Genomic DNA, 23484 nt, shown 5'->3' on the forward strand with positions numbered 1-23484 from the left:
TACATCAACAAACGATTTAGCTTGCTGGCTTTCGTGTATCTGAAAGTTTCGCATGAAGGGTGGGATTTCCAACTGCAAAATCCCAGTCTAAAATAATAAGGTGATACGAGTAATTTTGTCTGTCGGCGGAAAAAACCCTGCATGAGCTGGCCAGCCTTCCTCCTTCCACCACCCTGCTCTTTTTGTGTGTTACCAAGATGTGGGTCATGAGGCAGGATATGATTAAGGGAGTATGGAGTGCTTTCACTTTGGTTCTCTAAGGCTCTGCTGCTCCCTAGGATACTATATTACAACTGCAGTTCCTAATCGTCACTCAATGAACAGATAAAACTGAGAGCCCGCACAGGGAGCGGCTCCGGCGATGAAGAAGGTCGTGTTATCCAGAGCCTATACTTGGACACTAAAGGATTTCAATGAGAGATGGGCCATAAACAGAACCTTCGATCTAAAATGGAGTTTCAGGTCGATTCTGATTCGTTTCTCTGGATCTTTACCTGTTGTTACCAGGCTGGGACCGTTTCCAGTCCAGATCCAAAAGAAGCTCCTTTTCATTTTCCCGTTCTCAGATGGTGAGAATCTCACAAGAACTGAACCTTATGAGACTTGCACCATTCAAGTGCTGGGAACCCAGCTAGGTCAGCCAGCATCATGAGACTGCTGTCTCTGTCTGATACTGCAGAAGAGCAGCTCCTGAGAGACCCGTTCCTGCAAGGGGCAGTGGGAGCTGGGGTTGCTCAGTACGGTGTGCAGGATTACGCCCAAGCTGTAGCAATTTGAAGGCTGTTTGACTGGGATTGCGCGAAGGACTAACGAAGAAAATCACTGCACACAATGAAGAATAAAGCACTGGCCCGAAGCAGGGGCAAATGTTTCACTAACTCAGTTTTAATTTTCCTCATTGTGCCTATGCAGAGAACGTAGCCTGTGTGTAAACCCAAAATCCACATCAATGGCGCTTTATTTGGGACTGTTTGTTCTCAGGAATGTAACAGCAAACTCCAGCTATCCTTTTGACTGAGATTTTCAAAGCCACCAAAGGAATAAAATTAATGGGAATTTGGCTTCCAAATCCCCTGACTCTGAAAATCGCAGCTCTATGTGTAGGTGTGTGTTGGCCTATTTCATCCCCCCGAGGTCTGCTGCAGCATCTCACTGGGTAGTAAATCAGTGTCAAGAAACAGATTCCTTTGTGTTGATGGAGGAATGAAGAAATTAAAACTGTAAAAGGTGGTGATTCAGAGGAAGAATAATAAGTCCTTTACGAAACATACCAGCCCAGAATCTGTGTTCCGTTAATCCTGGATCCATGGATCCTACATAGGCTAGATGCCAGACAAACAGAGGATGAGGCAAGAAGATTGGGAGCAGAGAGAAATGTATAAGTGATCAGCCGTGGAAGGCTATGTTAGCAGCTGGATTGCAGTAAATGCATATGCAGTAGCTGCGACTGAAGCTGAGTCACTCTTGCTGCCTGTTAAGTGACTTGCAGACTCTTGCTGCCTGTATCTTTTATAGAACTTCCCAAACTGGAAGTTCCTTCCAGAAAACTGGAATGGAGATCCAGACAATGTGATCAGGTCTCTGCTCTGAAATTCCATGGCAACGCTGAGCGAGGGATGCCCCAAAGCCTGGGGCGAATATCTCTGGTCCAGGCACTAAGTGTAATCTTGACTGTTTTTTCCCTTGTGTATTTGTAACAGTCTCCAAGAGACCTATGAAGCGAAGAGGAATGAATTCCTGGGTGAGCTGCAGAAGAAGGAGGAAGAAATGAGACAGATGTTCGTCATGAGAGTGAAGGAGAAAGAAGCAGAGTTGAAAGAAGCGGAGAAAGATGTGAGTGATTGCTAACCAAAAGGATTATGCACGGGGGTTTACGCTGGGAGCTTGAAAGGGGCCTAAAGGACTTAGGCATTTGGATCCCACTGATAGTCTGAGAGGATGGATGGTCCCGTGGTTAGGGCATGCGCCTAGGTGTTAGGAGATGTGGGTTCAAATCCCTGCTCTGCCACAGACTTCCTGTGGGACCTAGGGCAAGTCACTTAGGGCCAGATTTTTAAAGGTGTCCAGGCACCTAAATTGATTTTTCAGTGGGAGTTAGATGCCTAAACACCTAGCCTAAGGTCCCTGTGCCTGGACAGCGGGGATAATAGCACTTCCTGGCTTCTCAGGGTTGTTGTGAGGACACAGACATAGCAAACTGAGGGGTTCAGATACAGTGGTTGGAGGGTCGGGGGGAAGCAGATAAATACCATAGGCACAGAGAACTCCCTCAGGCTTCTTTGTAAAACCCCAGCTGCCATGCAACGCTGGCTCTGCAGATCGGAGTCCTCCCAGCCCAAGGAAAGGGGCATACTTACTCGGTCATACCGCTCAGTGGTTCCCCTGGGCCCAAAGCGCTGGGGACAGCTGCAGCCTGGGGAGCTGATGGCTTTACAGGATGGCACCCAGCACTGCAGACTGTCTGGCTTTGAAGGGGCCATGTTTCAACCATTATAGTCCTTTGAAACCTGGCTCCTGCATAGAGCCTTTCAGCAGCTCAGCACTGTTCTCTGGACTCCCACTCCCGCTGCAGGGTCAGGGTCTCTCAGAGTGCAGCCCCAAAGGGCACAGCCGAACTGTCGTTATCCAAGAGGTCCATGTGAACAGGAGCTGCTCTATGGAGCTCTACGACCGAGGGCCTGCTCCCTTGCACCTTGTGTCGTCCTGTTATATCTCTGCAAAGGGGGTGTAACATGCCACCGGGTCGGAGCGGTAGCATTTTGCACCCACTGTCTACTCGCTTTGTGCAAATGTAGCTGTTTCCACATGGTGCAGGGCCGAGGAGAATCAAGCCCTGTGTGTGTAAGTGCACAGATATCTGTGAATGTTATGAAAGATTCTGGGGGGCTTTTCATCAGGTGATCACGTAGCAGTTTTGCTGGTCACCAATGTACAACAGTTTGTCACTACACACACATGAAAACACAAATTGTATGAGTCTGTTCATTAAAATGAACAAGACGCATCGCTCTAATCTTCCCAGTGCTCGGAACTGGGAATGAGTTATCTGGCAGTCCCCAAAAAGCCAGAAGATATGGTGGGAGAGAAATGCTAGTTGGCTTGGGTCTTTCATGCAGTCATCTCAAATCCATGTCAACACTTAAATGAAATGGATGTTTGGGGCAGTTCTCACACGTAGCTTTCCTGCAGCGAAAGGTGAAATTCTAACTTCCCCTGAAGCCCATTAGCAGAATAAGTAGTATATAATCACCCAGCAATACCTCTCTATACTTTGCTCCTCCTTGTAGAATACCAGGAATGTTTAAAATCCCTTTAGGAAAATATCTTTTTAAAATCAGTAAAACTTGGTTTTGTGGTGAAGGCCCTGGACTGGGAAGATCTGCCTTCAATTCCCAGCTCTACCACAGCCTTTCTGTGTGACCTAGGGTAAAATTTTCAAAAGTGCCTCAATGACTTAGGCTTCTTCATGCATAAGAAATTTTCAAAATGGGATTTAGGCTCCTAAATCCCACTGACTTTCAATCTGACCCTTATTCTTGCTCTAGCTCAGTTACATAATACTCCCTTTGGTCGTCTTGTCTGTTCAGATTGGGAGCTCCTCCGGGCAGGCGCTGCAGTTTTGCTCTAGTTCTGCTTTACGTGTGTGCAGAGCACGTAGACCAGAGGAACCCCTGTAGGAAGTGCTGTAATTCATACAAATAATACAAAGCAATATTCTTTTCCCCTCCCCTCCAACTCTATCATCCCCTCCCTGTCTGGGCAGCTCCATGAAAAGTTTGACCATCTCAAGCGGACACACCAAGAGGAGAAGAAAAAAGTGGAGGACAAAAAGAAGGAGCTTGAGGAGGAGCTGAGCAACTTCCAGAAGAAGAAGGCAGCCGCTCAGCTACTGCAGTCACAGGCACAACAGGCCGGTTCCCAACAAACCAAGAAAGACAAGGACAAGAAAAAGTAAGGGGCTGTCGCACTACAACCTTGTGGCCTTATTCCAGTGTGTGTGGGGTTTTTTTCTGTTGCGTGTCTGTATTTGCTTTTTCCCATCATCAGACTGGAAACTGGGTTTTTTACCAGACTGATCAAATAAAATATGATCTCCAAGGGGCGGGCTGGGCCGGGGAGATGATTTTAAGGTTTCATTAGAAGGGTACCGTAAAGTTTAATTTATCCCTCTGCCTGGTTTGAGAGAGCAGTCAGAAAGTGGAGATCTAATCTGTGATTTCTCAAGCATATTCGGAATCAACTTTGAGACACTAAGGTTACAGACTTATTCTCATGAGCCCCATAAGAGCGTCTCTACGTGTGCTTCCTTCCCCCATTTATACTTTAAATATAGTTCCTGATTCTAAATACTTTAGGGTGGCGGTTATAGCTATAAATGCCTTTAAAACCAAAAGCTTAACAGCCATGTCATTTTGACATGGAACATCCTAGTGCCAAAAAGTGAATACTTGGTGGTTTTTTTGTTTTTGTTTTTAAACTATGGTACCTATAATTACAGGTTAATTTAATCCATGTAGTATCAATTCAACATAATAAGATAGCACAACTGATACATCTAGCAAAAGATAAATGGCATTGTATTTTCTATTATGTATTTACACTCGTGAGGCAAATTCTACTCTCAAATACTTACGGGGCTTCCGAATGGCAGAATGTATCCAAGGGCAGAATTTGTCCCTGTATTGGCTTAAAAAAACCCCAAACTGTCTCGGGATTGGAGACTTACAATGAAACCAAACAAGTTTGACAGAGCTGAAATAGAATAAGAATGGATTGTCTGTATAGCAGAACAGGACAATCTATTCTAAGAGGCCAGTCTTAGGTAAGAAGTACCAATAGTTCCCCTCTACGATTCTCAGATAGGGTAGGCTTCCCCTTGGATTCCTTCCCAGGTTGCCTGAGATAAAAGCACACATTTATGTTACTGAAATCCTATACACTATAAAGAGGATGATACTGTAGAATCTCACTGACTAACACACTTTTTAATCCACACAAAACACTGTTGTCTCCAGACCTCAGTAAATGTTTAATAGCCAGTGCTCCAGCAAGGTCTTGCATTATACATATGGCATAGGGCATTTCCTGGTATTCTATGAAATACGGTCATAAATAATTTAATACTAAGCTGTTGCTGACAAAAGAAAAATGGTTGAAGTGCAATTAATGATGTAGCATGTTTTGCTTTTTGAGTTGGTCACCTAGGGCTTGTCTGCACATGGAGTTATTCAGGAATGGCTGGTGTGCTTTAAATTCCCATCCGATCTTAATCTGAATTAACTCTCAAGTGCGGGGAAGACCTTGCTAATTGACTAACTTCAACTATTCACAAGAGCACTAGTGCGACCTAGTGAGCTTCTACTTTATTTCATGTACACTAGTGTATTTTTCTACAATGGGCAGTGGCACCGTGCTCTCATCCTTGTACCAATAGAAGCCGGAGTGTGTGTGTCTCGTTTCTGCTGCTGGATCAGTGCTCTGAAAATCACACCCAGCAAAGACGTTTAAAACAATGAAGAGCCAGTTCCTCACTTGATGTAAATCAATGTAGCTCCTATGGAGCCATGCTGGTTTACTCTAGCTGAGAATCTGGCTCTAAAAGCTTACGCAAAGACCAGCATAGAGAAAATACAGCATTTTCATGTGTACTGGAAACTCATTTAATTAAAATAATCCAAAAAGCAGATCAGTACAGAACTAATATCTGGCAAGAACCTTCCTAGAATGCTGACATTTCTCCCTTGCGCGTTCTCTGTAAATAGGCTAGACTGGAAGGGTCCTGCCTGGCATGGCTGTTCCCACATTGTGTTCCCCTAGAATTATGGCCTTTTTCTAAGTCTCTTGGAACTTTTGATGACCTTTTTCTACTCAGAAATCTTTTAAATGGCGCTGCTAATTTAATATTTATATAAAATCTGCAATAGGTTTCTTCATCCCTTCTGTATCAGACTGAAGCTATATGCAGTGGGGTTTGGTTTTGTAACTTTCAATAGTAGATGTTAGCTACTAGCTGTTCCTGTGAATTCTTCTGGCACCTGCGTGAGATTGGTGTATTATATACGTCATGTTTCTAGTTGCCATTACAAATCACATGGTTTCTAGTCTGCCACAGAAATCCAGTCATGAGGAACATGCACTTTGCTTTGTAAATATGTTTAAAACAGTCCTGCCTCTCAGTATCATTCCACACCAGCTGTTGGGAGTTGCTCAAATTATTTTATAATGTTCAAATTGCTAACAGAAGCTGGAAAGGAAAATGCGGATGCATCTGCATTGTAGCATATCTTGGTTCCTAAAACCTTTTAAATTTCCTCTTGCACTCTAGTGAAATGCTACAGTTTTAATAGATATGGGTTTTTATTCTTATTGTTGAACTGTGGTGGCATGACTCTGATGTTTTATACAATTACCAGTGCAAATCAGGCTAATCCCTGAAATGCTCTCAGCTGGATTTCCTTTGTAGCCTCCCCAGAATGCAATTTATTGGACTGCTTCTTTTTAACGGTGGAATTACACATCTGTAACTTGGACCACTGAGACAGTATAAAAATTCTGCACAAGCCAGAACGATGAAACAGGACCAACGAATCAGGAAAATAGGACAATAGAAAATAAGACGGAGAATATCTTATTGCCCTTATATAAATGGATGGTACGCCCACATCTTGAATACTGCATACAGATGTGGTCTCCTCATCTCAAAAAAGATATACTGGCTCTAGAAAAGGTTCAGAGAAGGGCAACTAAAATGATTAGGGGTTTGGAACGGGTCCCATATGAGGCAAGATTAAAGAGGCTAGGACTTTTCAGCTTGGAAAAGAGGAGACTAAGGGGGGATATGATAGAGGTATATAAAATCATGAGTGATGTGGAGAAAGTAGATAAGGAAAAGTTATTTACTTATTCCCATAATACAAGAACTAGGGGTCACCAAGTGAAATTAATGGGAAGCGGGTTTAAAACAAATAAAAGGAAGACGTTCTTCACACAGCACACAGTCAACTTGTGGAACTCCTTACCTGAGGAGGTTGTGAAGGCTAGGACTATGACAGGGTTTAAAAGAGAACTGGATAAATTCATGGAGGTTAAGTCCATTAATGGCTATTAGCCAGGATGGGTAAGGAATGGTGTCCCTAGCCTCTGTTTGTCAGAGGGTGGAGATGGATGGCAGGAGAGAGATCACTTGATCATTACCTGATAGGTTCACTCCCTCTGGGGCACCTGGCATTGGCCGCTGTCGGTAGACAGGATACTGGGCTAGATGGACCATTGGTCTGACCCAGTATGGCCGTTCTTATGTGCTAGGTGCTGTACAACCATATGCTTAAGTGCTTGCCTAAATCCCATCTTAATCCCATAATCTTAGTTGTGGCCTTGGCATTTCTTCATACCTACGTGTTCCAGTGGCAGTTGCTGGCAATGAATGTCGTCAAGGCACAACCAGAGTAGGTCCTTTTTAATAAGATCAGTAAAATGCTTCTCGGCTCTTGCGTGTTCAGTGGTTTGAGCATTGGCCTGCTAAACCCAGGGTTGTGAGTTCAGTCTTTGAGGGGGCCAGTTAGGGAACTGGGGTAAAAATCTGTCTGGGGATTGGTCCTGCTTTGAGCAGGGGGTTGGACTAGATGACCTCCTGAGGTCCCTTCCAACCCTAATATTCTATGATTCTATGATTAATAGGTTGTCAGCTGCGTACCTAGATGTGTGCATTGTATTACTTGCAATTTCTCAGACAGGCACAGGAGTTGGAACTTTTTTTTTTGTTTGGCTGCTTTAATGTAAAGTCACTTTGTAAAACAGTACAAGAAACTTCAATTCCAACTTCCTTTTAATGAAAGGGATTTTCAAACCCGTATTCTGTCCTGGTAGAAGTCCTTAAACTACACCATGCAGGGTGTTCAGTTGGGACCTGAGACAACAGCCATTGAAGAGAGACTCCAATTGATTTCAGTGGGATCCGGATCAGACCGGTAGGCTACATTTTCAAAAGTGATGAGTGACCTTAAGTGCCCAACTTGAGCTGTCTTAAAGGGGCCTGGTTTTCAGAAAATGTTAAGCATCTGCTCTCTGAAAATCAGAATCCCTTTTAAGGTGTCTTAGGTTGGGCATGCAAAATCACTAGCCACTTCTGAAAATATTGGCCTAAGTCATTGTCAAACAGTAACCTAGTTTGGACTAACTATGTGGTTTGTTTGTTTTTCTCCACTCAGTTTTTCTTTGCTTTTGCTTGTCATATAGAATAGAATTGACTCCGATTTTAAAATTTGTTTCACTCCTTTTAAAATTCATAATCCATTTGCATGGGCGTCCACCGAAGCAGAATGCTGGTGTCAGCTCTCCCATCTATCTTTCTTTCTTTTGGGTTTCTATTATTTCTAATGTTTTTTTTTGTTTTTGTTTTTTTTAACTTGCAGTGCAAGCTTCACATAAAGCCTGGCAAGCCAAGGATGTTCCTGCATTCACCTGCTTTTGCAGTAACGTGTCTCTGCCATCTGTTTGGTTTTTGTTTTTGTTTTAAACACCAATAACTATTAACTCATTTAATACTGGAGTGGGTGGGAGAAAGGTGGGTGAAGCAGTGAGCATCTGGAAATTGAGGCGGGGCAGGGGGGTTGTTTTTGTTTGAAAAGTTGATGCCATTTCTCTCTCTGGTAAGAACAGCAGCAATAGATCAGACCTGCCACTTGGCTTTGAATTGAGAGCAAGACTTGTGCGTCAGTGGCTTGATCCTAGGCCACTTAAAGACATTGGAAGGGTTTCAGGATAAGGCCTTAAATGCTGCTGTTACTCGTTTGCACACACTGCTCTCAACAGGCCAAACTGATTCCCCTTACTTGCACTGAATAGCACATGTACTCCCATGGAAATCTGTGAGTTACTATTCAGTGGGAATAAGATCAGTGCAAACTTAGCCAGAGTCTCCCCAGTGTATTGCTAAACCCAGAAGTCCACTTAAATGAGTTTCTTTGATAGCTGACTTGTAAGACTGTAGAAATCCCATTGTTAGGTTTTTGTGTGTGTAGGTAACAAAAGAGCAACTGACCTTGCATGCTTATTCTTGCATGAGTTTTTTACCTTATGGATAATGACTTTTGGCCTGGCTTTTTGTTGTTCACCCAACAGGTTAAATATTTTTGCAATAACTCTTCTCTAGTAAGTGTTGTGGCTAACCACTAAAAACTGTGCAGTGTGCATCAAAAGGAGCTGCAAATTCCCAGGACAGGAGGTTTCTCCCCTCTATTGCTTTGAAATCAAGAGTCCTTCATCATCAAAAACTAACCTGCTGACCGAAACTCATCCCAAAACTTGAATACACTTTCCACAGATTGCCTGAGTAGAAGAGTCATCCAGCAAACACATAAGCACAAGCGTAACTTTACTCATGTGATATAGTTCAGTTGACTTTAGTAGGAGTCCTCACGGGAGTAAATGTTTGCACATGCTTATGTGGTTGCAGGATCAGTCTTGGAACATAGTGTCTTTTGTTGGTAAGTGCCAGTGAACCATTAAAGGAGTTAGTTAAACTCCATTAACTTCAATTACTCTGGGCTCCTAAACTGGAGAGAGAATATGGCTGTTCACTCTCTTTACTGGGCTAAGATGTAGCTTATCTTGCTTGACAAAGGCATAATAAAGGTAACATCAATGCACTGATCAGCTTTGCGCAGCCAGCTAAGGCTTGGGATGCAAACGATAGTTTGCATTAACAAACGGTGACTGAACATCTAGCATAAGCCAGGCTCTTTTTTTAGGGCGTACTTGGTGTGAAAATTGACCTAACTGTTTAATTTGTATTTTCTGTGCCATTCCTTTTCGGACAGAGTCTTTTCCTTTCTGATTCATTCCAAGAAGTGGCGACCCATGTTTACCCTATGACTTCTGGATTTCTTTCTCTACTGCTGATGTTCTGCCAGCTTTCCCTCTGCTCCTAGCTAGGTAGTCTCCTGTTTCTTTCTTTAAAGCGCTCTTGAAATTAACCGTCTTCACCTGATTCCCCCACACTCCAACTTTGCTTGTTTCTACCCAAGCACAGGGGTTGTGTAACTACATTCACAAAGGCAGGTTTGTGGGGGGTGGTTTTGTTGCCTCTCCCCTCCCCCCGTGTAAACATGGCTCTTAGGGGAGGGGAAAGGGTGGCTGGACAAACTGCATAAATTTAAGCAGAGGAAAAGCAGGGAAGAAACTATTTTGAAATTCAAGCTAAGTTGTCATGTGAACATCCCCATCATTGGAAGGACTGACAGTTGCAGTAGCCAGGTTTAAATAGCAGTAAAAATCAGAGATCCTTGCAGTTTTGCTTCAGCTTAACCTTACAAACTCACTTGGTATTGAACACATGAAACCAGTTTCCTAACCATGGGCTGCATTTGATCGTGCAATATGCTCAAGTTTGAAGCTTGTGTAGTGTGCTTCCATCAGCTGTGTCTGTGTGTGTCCTATTTTTAATTAACACAGGTGGGGGCGGGGGAGGGTTGTGCCAAGTAAGAGAACTTAATTTTAACATTCGTTTCTCCTGCTCAGTTTAAAAACCCTTTCAAGGGAAGCTTGGCAGAGAAAATTAGCTGAGACTAGGTGGTTTTTATTTTGGACACAAAACTGTTGCCAAATGTATTAAATGCTGGGGGGAGGGATTGGTTTGTTTCCCTTTTTAGCAAAGAACCATCATTTTGGAGAAGCTGGGAATAAAATTTAAACTTGCAATTTTATTTTATTTTTTTTGCCTAATGGCGCACTAACTTTTAAAAGTCCCTGGGCCATGTTTAGCTTGTTACTGCTGCACTTCTTTCCTTTCTGTATCTATGCCTTTTTCACAGTAGTCCCTGGCTCTGCACGGAATAAGGGATACCCTCAAATCTAGTTGGATGTGCTTTTTCACCTTTGCATGTAAGTACAGCAGCAAGAGACCTCTCTGCCCACTTTTGAAATGAACGAACGTTGACTTTTCTACAAATGGCAAAGCTGAGGGTTCTTTAAAAACTTTTACTAAACAATAACCATCTTCAGCTGGGATTTTCAAAGGGACCAAAGGGAGTTGGGCACCAGCTCCTATTGGCTATTAGGGACCCCAACTCATTTGAAAATCCCAGCTTAAGGTAGCATTAGCTTTTTCATGACAGCTATGTAACCCTAACTCTGGCTTGTGAGGATCTGCAAAGGGTAGGATGTTTAAACAGCAATGACTAGTCACTGATAATGCTGCATTTACCGGAGGTGCTGGGATGTCCATTTTTAGGCTGTTATAAATGAGCAGGAACAAACAATGGAGCATGCAGATCTATGCATTGAAGCACTCCCTGGATGTGGAATAAAACCCCTAGGCAAAGTCTGAATGAGACACTGGCCACTGGGGAAGACTGATACTTGTTCCAAAAGGCGCTGCTGTGAGTACTGGGGGTTGACTTTCAAAAGCACAGATTAGGCATCTTATTTCCACTGACTTGACATCTCCTTGGTTATAAAGGGGTCGTTGTTCAAGAGTGCTCAGTATTGCCCTCACTGCTGCTCTTTAAATCCTTGGGGAAACTCCCCTTGATGTTTCAAGGAGTAGAGTTAGAGTTAGGCCAACACCGAGGGCTCTGGAAAATCCCACCCTGTGTATAATATTTTATCTAAGAATGAGGTAAATAGTGTGCCCTTTCTTCCCCTGGGCCTTGGGACTGTGGTTATCCTCAGTGGTAACTATGGCTACCTGAGTACTTCCAATAATCCATGTCGTCTTTCAGTATAGAGTGACATGTCATGTTTTGTGGCTGATGGGAAAGGGGGAATTACAAGGTATTCCACTCAGTGGCATCTCCAACAGCTAGTAAAAACTGGCCATGGTTCTGATCTGCAGACTGCATCCACTCAGCTGCCAAGCCAGACTCTGTGTTCCTAGCTATGGGCTACTGGGAGTTTTCTTAAATACAAGATCACTTATCCTTTTGCTGCCTTGTATGTGTTACCTGCTTATAACCCTGTCAAGACGACTTTTGTATTTGTGTCTTTTAAACAAAAAAACAAAACCTTTATTTTATTTAACACAATCAGTGGGGGTTTTTTTCCAAGTAGTTCTCATTCTACTTTTAAACTGTTGTGATGAAAACCAGCAAGGTCTTGTGTGGGTTATCAGATCTGTCCATTTGAATCATGTTGTGATTTGCCAGTCTCAAGCTGTTCCTAACAGCTTATTCCTGTCGCATCCTTTCTCCAAGGAGCCCAACTGCATTTACAGTATAGATCATCTAGAAGGGCCAGGGTGTGACAGCATGGGATTATACAAATATGAAGGGTGTTTTTTTTAAACTAACTGAAAATAAAGCTGTGAACAGCAGTAGGAATATTTTTAAATATATGCTGATGGCCTTTAAACTAGAGGTGTAGAACATTACTACCTTGCTCTTTGAAAATAACCCATGTTTTTGTCCAAATGACTGTATACCTCCAACCACTGTTAATGCAGAAGTATATATGTATGACTCTTAGATGTCTTATTGATGTCAAAATATTTCATTTCTGAAGTTCAAAATGAATCATAGCCTTCCGCCACAGTTCAGTTCCTTTTTTTGTATGTGCTCTGGGGTGCACATGTGAATTTGTGCCAACACACAACGCGGGAAAAGGGAAATATATTTTTACCCAAACACTCTAGTTTTTGTGTGGCCTTTGTAACTTACTTTTGTTGTGGTTGCTGGCTGTTGGGTGAAAAAAGGAAGTGAACGTATGTGTGAACGCCAAGGGTGATGTTTTCATGCTTGCTTGATGTTGATGCAGGCCTTTCTTGTTCTTTGGTTGATTGCTTTTGGGATGTGCCAAGGCGGGTCACAGTGGCAGCATTCATTTTACCCTATTCCTTGCTCCTCTTCCCCTGTTCACTAAACAATGGCTTGATCGGCCCAGACCCTTGCACTGCTCCTGCTACATTACAACCTTCACATATGTGCACTCTCTCTCTCTGCTTACTTCCTTTAAAATGTTTCATTTTCTTTTTTCCTTTCATTTGGATTCTGAACTTTTTTTTCTTCTCTTTTCTGTAGCTTCTTCTTTCTGTAACGCTCACCTTGCCAAGCCCCCACTCCCTTTCTCCTAATGGGCATTAGAAGAGCCAGCAGAACATGTACACACCTGCTGGGAGAAGTTACCTCATTCTTCCATCAGCTCCACCTTGCTCTTTAAAGCATGGGTCAGGGAAGCGCGTAGCTGTAAGGGTCTGTTTGCTCCCCAGGATGTCTTCTCCAGGATTTTCATTACCACAAAGAGAGAGAGAATGAATAAGTGGAATAGAGAACTTGGATGCTATCACAGATATGACAGTGGGAACTTTTTTCTTCTGCCACCACCTGCACACTGCTGTTGATTAAATAAGAAGCTTACGAATGATGGACAGAATGAGTGTGCAATAATAAGTGATGATTGCTGAGTAGTAGACTTAAGCTAGCACCAACTCTAACCCTCTCTGCCAAACCATCCTGCTCTGGTTCCTCTGGAAGCTGCGCAGTCATGAGGCATATGCTCCTGTGCATTTTAAACCACTTATTAAAACAGTTCCTTGGACAAGGATCACTAAGGATGAAGTGGCAGGAGTAGAGAGAGCTGCTATTTGATACTGTTGTGTTGATGGAATTTGTTCAGTTATTTTCAGCTGATCTTCTGCCTCTTCGTGTGCAAAATGGGATCTTTTCCTATGAAGTCCAGCCACACAGATCACTGTCTGAGGAGAAGACTATTTTTAACTATGTGAAACCCATCCAGTGATTTTTACATGCTTGATGTAGTCTTGCTGTGGGACATGTGCATAATTTTCACTTGTTTACTTCAGAAGCAGATTCAACAGCAAAGAGCTTGAAAAGTGCTAAAAACGAAGTAAGCTTGTACCATAGTTTACACATGCAAGTGGAGTGCCCTCTAGTGTCAGTGGGCTCTGTTCATTATGATCATCATTTTAGGTGTATTGTGGGGAGTTTTTCTAATCACTTGCTGCCAAGCAGTGGACGTTCATTGCTCCTGACCACAACTCATTGCCGTATTTCAGTGTGGAGTGACCAAGGGAATGCAGAGTATTTTATGTTGCCTCCTTTCTTGTTTACAGAATAAAAGCCACTATCATTCCCAAACTTGCTTATGTGCTTTTTCAGAAGCACAGGGGGTTTTTTAGCACTGGTAGAGGATTTGGACTCCTGCTGCTGGAGCGAGGGCTGGGCTTGGAGTGACAAAACCACCATTTCTTCAATCTAATTAAGTGGATTTGTGCCCATATATCAAGGAAATATTTAAATCAGCCTTACAAACTTATCATGAATGTTAATATTTCTGGTATTAAATTTAGGTGGCTGAAATATACTCTCCTCCTACTGAAGGAGTGGGAGAAGAATCTTGCAATAGTCAAAGATAGGGAGAAAACTTGAGTATGGAGTTAAGCCCCTGTACCTGGAAAAGACTCACTGAGAAGAAACAACCTTCAGAAAATGTATTAAGTTCAGACACTTCCCTCATTGAGGCCTGGTGTTCTCAACATGGGGTTAGTGCATTGCTGGATTAAGGCCTGACTCCACTAATATTTGACTTCTTCCACAGCTTACCACTTCAGTAAAATGTGACCTTTACTGCTTGCTCAGGCCCTGCTGTTACCAGGGTAGAAGGATACTGGTTTGATCTGTATGCAGCATAGGACTCGGGGTTCTCATCGTGCTGCCACTGAAAGCCAATGGCACAACTTGCATTCATTTAAATGGGAACAGGATCATGGCCTCTGTGACTTTAGTAGAAACAGCTGAGCCCAGGTGAAAGTCACCCCTGGGCAAAGGGTCAGCTAGAGGCTTCTGCATCACTTTGAAGCCTTCATTTGAGAATGAGAAATATGCATGTGCTTAAGGGTAGGGTAATATTTTCAAAAGCACCAAAGTCCTTGCAGCATCAAGGCCTGGGGAAATGGGTGCAACTCCACTACCCCCCACTGGATGATGTCTCACCCAAGGAGTTTATAACAGCTATGCCTTCCAGACAAGTTAAGTTACATTTACTTAGCCCCTAGTCCATTTCCCCCTGCTTATGTGCTTGTGCCTCATTCCTTTTCTCCTTAATTCACTGCTGCATGCTCTGAGTCCCTACAAGGGCTGAGTCAGTTTTGAGTATTTTTAAAATAAAAAGGTAATTTGTGGTAGGATGTTAAAAATTGAATAGTCATTATACACCCACCTTTGGCTTTTGAAAATGCATGGCCAGAACTGCTCCCCTGCCCACATAGTGTGGGCTGTAGTTTTCAGGACTAAGACACAGAGTTCATTGCTGTCCTGTGTAAAAGGAGTTGAGTCATTTAAGTTTGTATAAGTGGTTATACAGCCAGGCTCCTGCACTCTTCCCCTAGCTTTCGCATCACACAGGCCATGCCCCAGATCAGGCACCTGGACAAGCTTAGACCATCACAGAAGAGTGAGTGCTGTATAAAGTAGGGCCTAGGGTGTTGTGTTTTAGCTTGAATGCTTTGCAAGCTTTACATAATACACACAAAAGGCCCCAGCACCTGTATTACAAACCTATTAGCTGACCCATAAGGGAGATGATGTGATAAGTCTGACTCACTTTCCCCCTCCCACCCAGCTGTTAAGAAAAGTAATGATGCTGCTTCATGCTAACATGGGGAAAAATGACAACGTAAGAGTCCCAGGGCAAGGCACACCTCCCCATAGAGTATGGAAGCTGTTTGGTACCTTAAATTAATAGATCATTTCTATTTTAAGAACTAAACACTTTGGCATGAGAGAAAAAGCAAAACAGGCTCAGCTCCAGGAGTGAGAGGTAAATGCATCGAGGACAGTGGGCCAGATCCCCTGCTGCTGTGTATCACTAGAACTCCACTGACTCTAAAGGACCTACCCTGAGGCTCCGTCTCACAATGGCCTCTCTCCAAAGAGATGAATGACAGTGCCTACCTGTATCCAGCCTTGGTTTTCCCTGTAAGTTAGTGCCCTTCATGTGTGTGCCCCTCCTACAGCTGACCTGCTTTTCCCTGCTAGCTAAATCTCTACTGCACCAGCGGTTTTCCTTGCTTGTCACCTACTGTTCAGATAAGAGCCTGTTCCCCAGACTAAAACAAGTTGACTTGTTACCATGCCTGCAAGAAGAGAGAGGGGAGTCAAAATTTACTCAGCCTGTGCTAAGACCAGTGTCATACCAATGCCCTACTCAATGGCAATTAAGGCATCTTCCTCCAGTCACCGGTGTCAGCTGCTCCGGGAGGCAGCAGTGCCACACTGGGTAGAAGTGAGACTTGGGGACAGACTGAACTGGTCTCCCAGTGAGCTCTGCAGATCTACAGCAGCTGAGACGCTGGCCCCTCCTATCTTCACCCCTAACCTCTCCTGGAGTATTATGAGCTCTGATTAGGAAACACCACCCCCCCTTACACGCTGTTGGTCAGTTTATATTTTGGGATACAGTCCTTGAGCCCCATCTGCCTCCAGGCCACCTCCTTGTAGCTCCCATGATTCCCATTCATAGCATGTGCTGTAGGGGAGGGAATGTAGAATGCAGTGATGTGAGAAAGAACAACTACTCCACTACATCACAGGTAAGTCACCTCTTAAGGGCAGGGACAGTCTTTTTGTTCTGCGTTTGTACAGCACCTAACACAGTGGGGCCCTGCTCTGTGACCAAGGTTCCTAAGCACTGCTGCACCACAGAGAGAACTTAACACTGGGAAACCAGGCTTACCCCATCATCTAACAGTGGGGGCTGGAGGCTCTGCTCGCGGTGGTTTTATAAGCAGTGTAACTCCACTGACATCAGTGGAACAACGCCTGAGTCACAGCAATAGGAAGGGAGAGGCAAGTCAGGCTCGCTTGGGTTAGCTCCATGGTCTGCTATTCTGCAACCAGTCAGCACTGCAGGTTCTCAGCACCTCGGGGAAAAATCAGGCCCCTTACGATGGATTTAAACGTCTAACTTTAAAAGCCCCCTAAGGGTGGGACTTGTATCCATTACAGATAGTCTCAGCCTGCCCATGCTATGCTTGTACAGATTACACTTCCATACATACTGCTTCCCCTTCCCACCCTTTAGTTGGCATAGGTCACAGCCAGCCCTTCTAGTGAAGCAGCCTGTACAGGGTTAGTAATAGGAGATGCTCACCTGGTCTCTTCCAAAGTAACCACCATCTCGTGCTCTGCTGTACTGGAGTCCCTAGGCTTGGTAAGCACAACAGCCAAAAACCCTAAGGGAAGGAATAAGTGGCAAGATGGTTAATTTGTTGCCCATTATTACTAATCATGTTAATTACAGTAGTGCCTAAGGACGGCCCAAGAATGGGGCCCACATGGGGCTAGGTGCTGAACATTCATGGCACGACAGTTCAATGTCGTAGCAGGAGCTGGACGCGGTAGCCTCATGGGAACATGGTGAACACTGCAACAGGCTGCCGTGAGGTGGACACTCCATTCAGTGACTGGCTTGGCAAGGCTGGAGCTCTACGTAATGTGTAGGTTCCTCTGGGCATTTGTACGAGTGGCCACAAGGCACTTCCTCCTGTGTGTGGTTCAGGCTTAATTAACCTTTTAATAATAACTATGTGGTTGTGGGGGTCTCGTGGGGTCTTTTAAATGCTCCATTTTTCCATGCACAGGGGTAAGTGCGGCCAGGCCACCACCCAGAATGTAAATGATGAAGTTGGGCCTCGCACATTAGCAGCACCTGCTTCCAGGGGGCTGCCCTGCCTCTCCTGGCTTTAGCAGGTCACAGGCATGCAAGGGCTTCAGTGCTCATGTGCTGTGGGGATGGAGCTGGAGGAAGACTGGACCAAAAAGCGATGCACCATTGCCCATTATAAGAGAAGATTTATTACTTTTTTGGAGCCGCTGCAGCACATTAGTAGAAGCAGATGGTACCGAGACATTTGGCACGGTCCCTCTGCTGGGACACGTGCCTGTCAGCGTGACAAACATGAGCTTGGATGGCCAACTTCTAGGGCATAAAAATGTACTTTTCAGCTGCACTAAGGGGTCAGTCAAAAGACCCTTGAGCCCAATGTAAAGACTCCTATTGACTGCAGTAGATTTTGAGTCAGGCCACAGCTGAGAGAGAAAATAAACTTCCAATAAATAAATAAATTGCCCCAGGAAAAGCAAGTTGGGCTTGTGCCCACCCGCTGTGGTTCGGAGCGGACATGCCTGTCTGCTGGAGGAAGTAGATGGTGAGTCATTCACTAAGGAACTGTGCCCATAATACAATTTGATTGACATCATTGTGTGTGATATCACCACACCACTGCACTGTGAGAGATGATGATAAACTTCCTGAAGGGAGGGGGAATTGGGTTTTTAAATGAGGAATGTATACTGCTGGAGAAGTGGCAAAGGACTAGAGAAGAACTGCTTTCCCCTTACATCCATGTCCCCTGCTGCCTCTACAAGACTAAGAACCTGGGGCATGCTGAGAGATGTTGGGACGGGCTGGTTTTGTCGCTCGAGCTGAATACGTGCAGAGGGAAATTGGGAAACATCTGGAGGGAATTTAAAATACTAGGATTCAAATCCCCCAAAAGGCAGAGCTTGCTTTATGCACACAGCTCACCACTGCCATGTACCCATGGGGTTGTCTCCAGCAGCACAAAGTGGGTGCAGATCAGAAGGGAAGAGGGCATCGTCTGTTTCCTCTCCACCACACGTTCAGCACCAGACTCAACTGTAGCCCTGGGCAGTCCCCTAGCAAGATGGCTTTGGTACGAGAGCAGCTGTCCTGTTCGTTCTGAGACAGCTCCCGTGCACCTTTGCAGCCTGAAGCATTTGGCTTTGTAAACTAGCAGGGCTGCCATATAATTATGGTTAAAGTGGCACCGCAACATTTTCCCCTCTGGATAAGAAGCATTCACGCCAAGTCAAAATAATCTGCGGCTTTCATGCCCCAAACTAATTCAAAACAGAGTGCAACAGCTGCTTCAGCCACAGGAGGGAGGCAGAGGCTGCAAAAAGACACCGTAAGTGACTCTCAGCTAACTGTTTGAGCCGTTATTCTAGGGCAGTGGTTCCTGAACTTTAACCACCCACCAACCCTTTGCACTAAAATGTCAAGTCTCGTGAACTCCCGCCTAAAAATGAATATTTCCAGGCGTTTTCTCCCTTACCTCAGCACGAATTATAAAAGCCGTGATCTTGGAAATATAAAATTTGTTTTTATGACAGGCTTATTACACACTATTAATTACTATTTATCATTACAGTATTTGTATTACATTTTGAAAACAGCAACACTCTTCCAAGATCTCACTTGATTAAGCCTGTTACAAGACAAGGCACCAGTAGAAAAAAAGAGGTGCGGGGGTAAAGCCCCCACGCACCCCGTGGCCTGGGGGGGCACTGCCGGAAAAGTGGAGGGGGCTCCAGAAAAAAAAGAGGGACCCGCCGGGGGGTGCATCAATGCGGGAGCGGCACGTGATCCTCGTCACCCCCCCGTACTGGTGCCTCTCACTCCTAAGGAGTATCAGATGTGAAACGGTATGAAGGTATTTAAGAAGCCAGCTTCCAAGAGTTCCTCCTACACAAGCTTTCAGGTCTTGAGCAGTCCAAACAAACAACGCACATTACAACAAAGCTTAAACTTGTTCTTCATAATAAATTTAAAACACTAGCAGCCTATTTAATTTTAAAAACAGCAAAAAATATCCACCTCCCTTTCCATTTCTTATAAGACGTCTTGAAGTTTAAATCTCCTGATACACTTGCTTTGAGCTGCTTAGCTCTTGGAAGTCCAGGGGCTCCAGGCCCCATGGTGCCGGGCGTCCCAGGAACAGCTCTGACTGCTATTAGGGAATTTCCCCCACGAGAACCTCCTATAACATTTTGGGACCCACTGTTCTAGGGTCAGGGGATGTGGAACATGGCAATGGGCGGTGTGATTGCAGCGCAGGTAGGCATGCCCAGGCTGACTCTGATTGCTGCTAGGGCTAGCGGCACTGGCTCAAAGATGCAATGGTGTGGGCTGTACAAGTGTGCCCAGACCCTGGCACTTTAGCCCACACCTCCGCATCGTCGCTACTAGTCTGAGCGTGCTAGCTAGAGTAACGCTCCCATGGGCGTGACTACCTGAGCTACAATCACTCTGATTGCCCGGTGGACATACCCGCAGTCCTGCACACCCTCATGCAGCTGGCCAGTCCCGGGGAGGAGGAGGGGAAAACGGGACATTTCATCGGAGGAAGGATTGCCGGATCCGGCTCAACGCTGGGAGCTTGTTTAGCAATGGTGTGAGAGTGCTGTTAATACGCTGATGCTCAGAGAGGTTGACCTGCTGGGTGAGAGCCCCTGCTCTTTCATGCTTCCCATCACATCACAGTGATAATGGAGCCAGAGTGCACAGCAGAGTCTCTGGCTCCCAGAATAGGGGGCCAAGGCTGTGGGCAGCACCCAATGGAAACAGCAGAAGGGAGCGAATAGCGCTGAGGGGCTGGACTAGCTTTACTGTGGCGTCTCTGCACTGGGGAACTGGCAGGGCAGGTACCAGCAGGGGCATCCTGGGCCCTGCAGTTCACTACAGCCACATTGGCAGGGAGCTGGGGGCAAAGCTGTGGAGGACTCTGAGCAGACACAGAGGCACTGGGCCTTCATGGAGCTGGCCCTGACCCTGACCCTGGCAGCATTCGTGGGCCAGAGTCCTGAGAACCTGCTGGAGTTTCCTGGCCCCTATGCCAGTAGGCCCAATAGGGGGTACAGTCCAACCCTGGAACACTGCCAGCTTGTCCTGATAATTCCCCGTTCTCAGCCAGAAGAGCAGAGGCGACACTTCACTAAAACACTTCAGCAGGTGCAAGGCCTGGTGAAGTCAATGGGGTTTATTTAAGCATGTGCTTCCAGGTGGGCTTTTCAAAAGAGCACATGTCCCCTTGGCAATCACTGGGCTTTGTACTCCTAAGTCACTTGGGTGCTTCTCAAAAGTCACAGTCCAGCTGCTTCACTGAATCAGGGCCATTAAACTCTTGAGCCAAAGAACAGGGATCTGAGCTCCACCCAAGAAAGCAAGGCAGTTTAATTCAGGAGTTAATATCTAACGCAGCTCTGTGCACAGATACCGGAGGCTCACTAGTTCTGCATTTCCCTGCTGTCGAGTTACACGAGCGTAGGTCTTTTCAGAATATCATGCCATTCAGACTAGCTGGGCCAGAACTGCCCTGCCCAAGAGGCACAGAACTGGTTTCCACATGCAAACCAGAGAACTCTACTACAGCGCCTGCTAACCACTAAATTTAATTCTGCCTTCCCTACAGTGAAAATTAACGTCTGGCTTGAGTATACTTATTTCTACATATTGAAAACTCTGTTCTCCGTCACCCAAGAGCAGAAACACCTGAGGCAACATGCTTTCGTAAGGAAAAAACATCAGTGGATCTTTTACTTAAATAATCAACATTTGTAGAATTCTTAAGTATTTTGGGCATTGCCAATTTCTCCAATTTGAGCATATGGCCCATGGCCTCATAAGTGGACTGTGGGGGATTTTCATATAGATTAATAAAACAATGTGTTTAAGTGATTAAATATACCATTTCAACACACAATGCTTCACCTGCCACCTCCTCCAACAAAATTATACCATCCTGAATAATAGTGCTGTGAAAGGAACAGCCCAAGGGAGATAGCCACAGTGATAGATGCCTTTCCAGTCTGTTTTGGCCTGGGATTTGCAAAGGTGTTGAGGAGAATTAGGTGCCCAATTCCCAGGGTCCCTAACTCCCTTAGGTTCCTCCAACAGTCCCTGCCATTGTAGCCTAAAGTTTAGCTGCTCAGGGAGGCACCCCCATAACTGCCCTGTTTTTCAGAAAGAGCTGAGTGCCCCCAGTTCCCAGTGGTCTCTGGTTGGAGCTGCTGGGTGCTCTGAACATCTGAAAATCAGGCCACTGAGTAGCTTCAATAATATTAAAATTTAGCTCATTTATAGCGTTTTTCATCAGTAGAGCTTAAGGAACCGAACCCATCTCTCCTGAGGTTTTTAAGCCCCCATATTTGAAAATCTTGGCCACAAAAGGTGCAGACTGAAAAAGCCTGAATCGTATTGCTGCAGAAGGACTGAAAGAGTCACCCGGATTCCAGTACAACATTGCTTACCACCAGTATTCTAACACACACGAATGAGCCAGTGTGTAAGAGCTGGGCGCAGAGGGACTGGGAGAGGCTCAAAGGGGCTGAGTCTACATCTACACTTACAGTGACATGTAGAGGACAGACACCGCATATCCCCCAGCACCAGTATAACGAGCAGTGTAGACGCTGAGGCATTGCTTAGGCAAGTAGACACATCAGAACCACGGCTCTCAAGCAAGGCCTGCCAAATCTACATTGCAATTTTTTTTTTTAAGTTTACTTTTACTTTGCTTTTCACTGTGGTGTGGATGACATGCACCCTACATGGTGCCACCAATGTAGACAAATATGCATTCCCCCTCCGTGCTCTGCGCAGGGCCTGACACCCTCCCAGGGGCAGTCTATTACCACTCTGCTTCTTTAGCTTGTCAATTTGGTTTCTGGACTACACATCGTCTTTTCCGGGTTGTTGGGCATTTGTCAAGCCTCCGGCAGCATCGAGAAACAGCAACACGTGTTTTTCGGCCCCTTCACATCCTCCATCTGTAAAACATTTCCCCAAGGCTCCATCCACAAATCACTAAGAGGTCACGGGAAGAGAACGAGGTGGCTAAGAAATCGAGAGAAGCCAATCGACAGAAAGGGTGTCCAAAGGCCCAATCCCAAAGGCTGTATTGACAGATATGCCGATATGGAATCTGCTCCTACTCAGCCTCGCATTTAAGAGACAATCCACGGCACAGCGAGAGCACATCGTGTTTCTCTCTAGCAACTTCTTTTGGAAGCCTCAAGAAGATGCTTTTGGTGGTTCTCAAGACAATTACATCCAGCTATGTAAGGGCTTATCCACACTGGCCAGCTTTGGGAACTCACCCATAGCTGCAGCTCCACCAATGCTAGCAATGGGAGCATTCCTGTCGTCTGGCCACCGGCATTCTGACCTCTGTCCCAGCGAGGCCTGCTCAGAGAGAGTATGTGTCCAGAAGGAGGCCATTACTTCCAAAGCAGCTGAGAAGTCTAGGAGAGCAAGGATGGAATAAAGACCTTGAGATGTGGCCCAAGAGTAGGTTATTAGAAACCTCATTTTCAATAGAGAGGAGGAAGGGGAATCCAGATTGGAGCTGGTACAGAGAAACTTGAGTCAATAGCTGTAAACGGCTTGTTCTGTGAGTTTGGAAGGGAAGAGAAGAGGGAAGATGGTAGTTAAGAGAGGCAGCTGGGGTTGGGAGAGATGCATTTAATAATGGAATAGACAGGATTGCACTTTTATTTGGAGAGACAGGATCCAGAAGGAGGCTAAGGAGTAACCAGAGGGATGGTTTGAGGAGTAAAGATGAAGGAGGAACGGATGGAATAAAATCCAGGTGGCATGTGGCTGCAATTAGCATCCTGGATCCTTGGCAGCTCTGAAAAAAAATAAATCAGGACTATAGTGTATTAAAAC

At 45.1% G+C, this 23484-nt stretch overlaps 1 protein-coding gene and 1 long non-coding RNA gene across 5 annotated transcripts in view; one reads left to right on the forward strand and one right to left on the reverse strand.

Moving 5' to 3' along the window:
- SEPTIN11 (septin 11) overlaps positions 1 to 14677 on the forward strand; it is a 72081-nt gene extending 57404 nt beyond the window's left edge. The window contains exons 8-10 of one of the 4 annotated variants that reach the window (XM_045019984.1): positions 1701 to 1833; positions 3764 to 3951; positions 14551 to 14677. In XM_045019984.1, coding sequence (XP_044875919.1) covers positions 1701 to 1833; positions 3764 to 3951; positions 14551 to 14566 — 337 coding nt within the window. In that variant the 3' untranslated portion in view covers positions 14567 to 14677. Of the gene's footprint in view, positions 1 to 1700; positions 1834 to 3763; positions 3952 to 8411; positions 12623 to 13013; positions 14082 to 14550 lie in introns of those variants that run through there. The other 3 variants (XM_045019983.1, XM_045019981.1, XM_045019982.1) reach the window with 3 other exon arrangements.
- Positions 1 to 23034, reverse strand: part of LOC123372036 — a 38536-nt gene extending 15502 nt beyond the window's left edge. The window contains exons 1-3 of the long non-coding RNA XR_006580054.1: positions 22914 to 23034; positions 17104 to 17185; positions 15172 to 15266 (exon numbers count right to left, since the gene is read on the reverse strand). This is a non-coding gene — a long non-coding RNA (uncharacterized LOC123372036). The remainder of the gene's footprint in view (positions 1 to 15171; positions 15267 to 17103; positions 17186 to 22913) is intronic.
- Positions 23035 to 23484: the final 450 nt, after the last annotated feature.

This window comes from Mauremys mutica, chromosome 5, assembly GCF_020497125.1.
Source record: "Mauremys mutica isolate MM-2020 ecotype Southern chromosome 5, ASM2049712v1, whole genome shotgun sequence".
Lineage (NCBI taxonomy): Eukaryota > Metazoa > Chordata > Testudines > Geoemydidae > Mauremys > Mauremys mutica.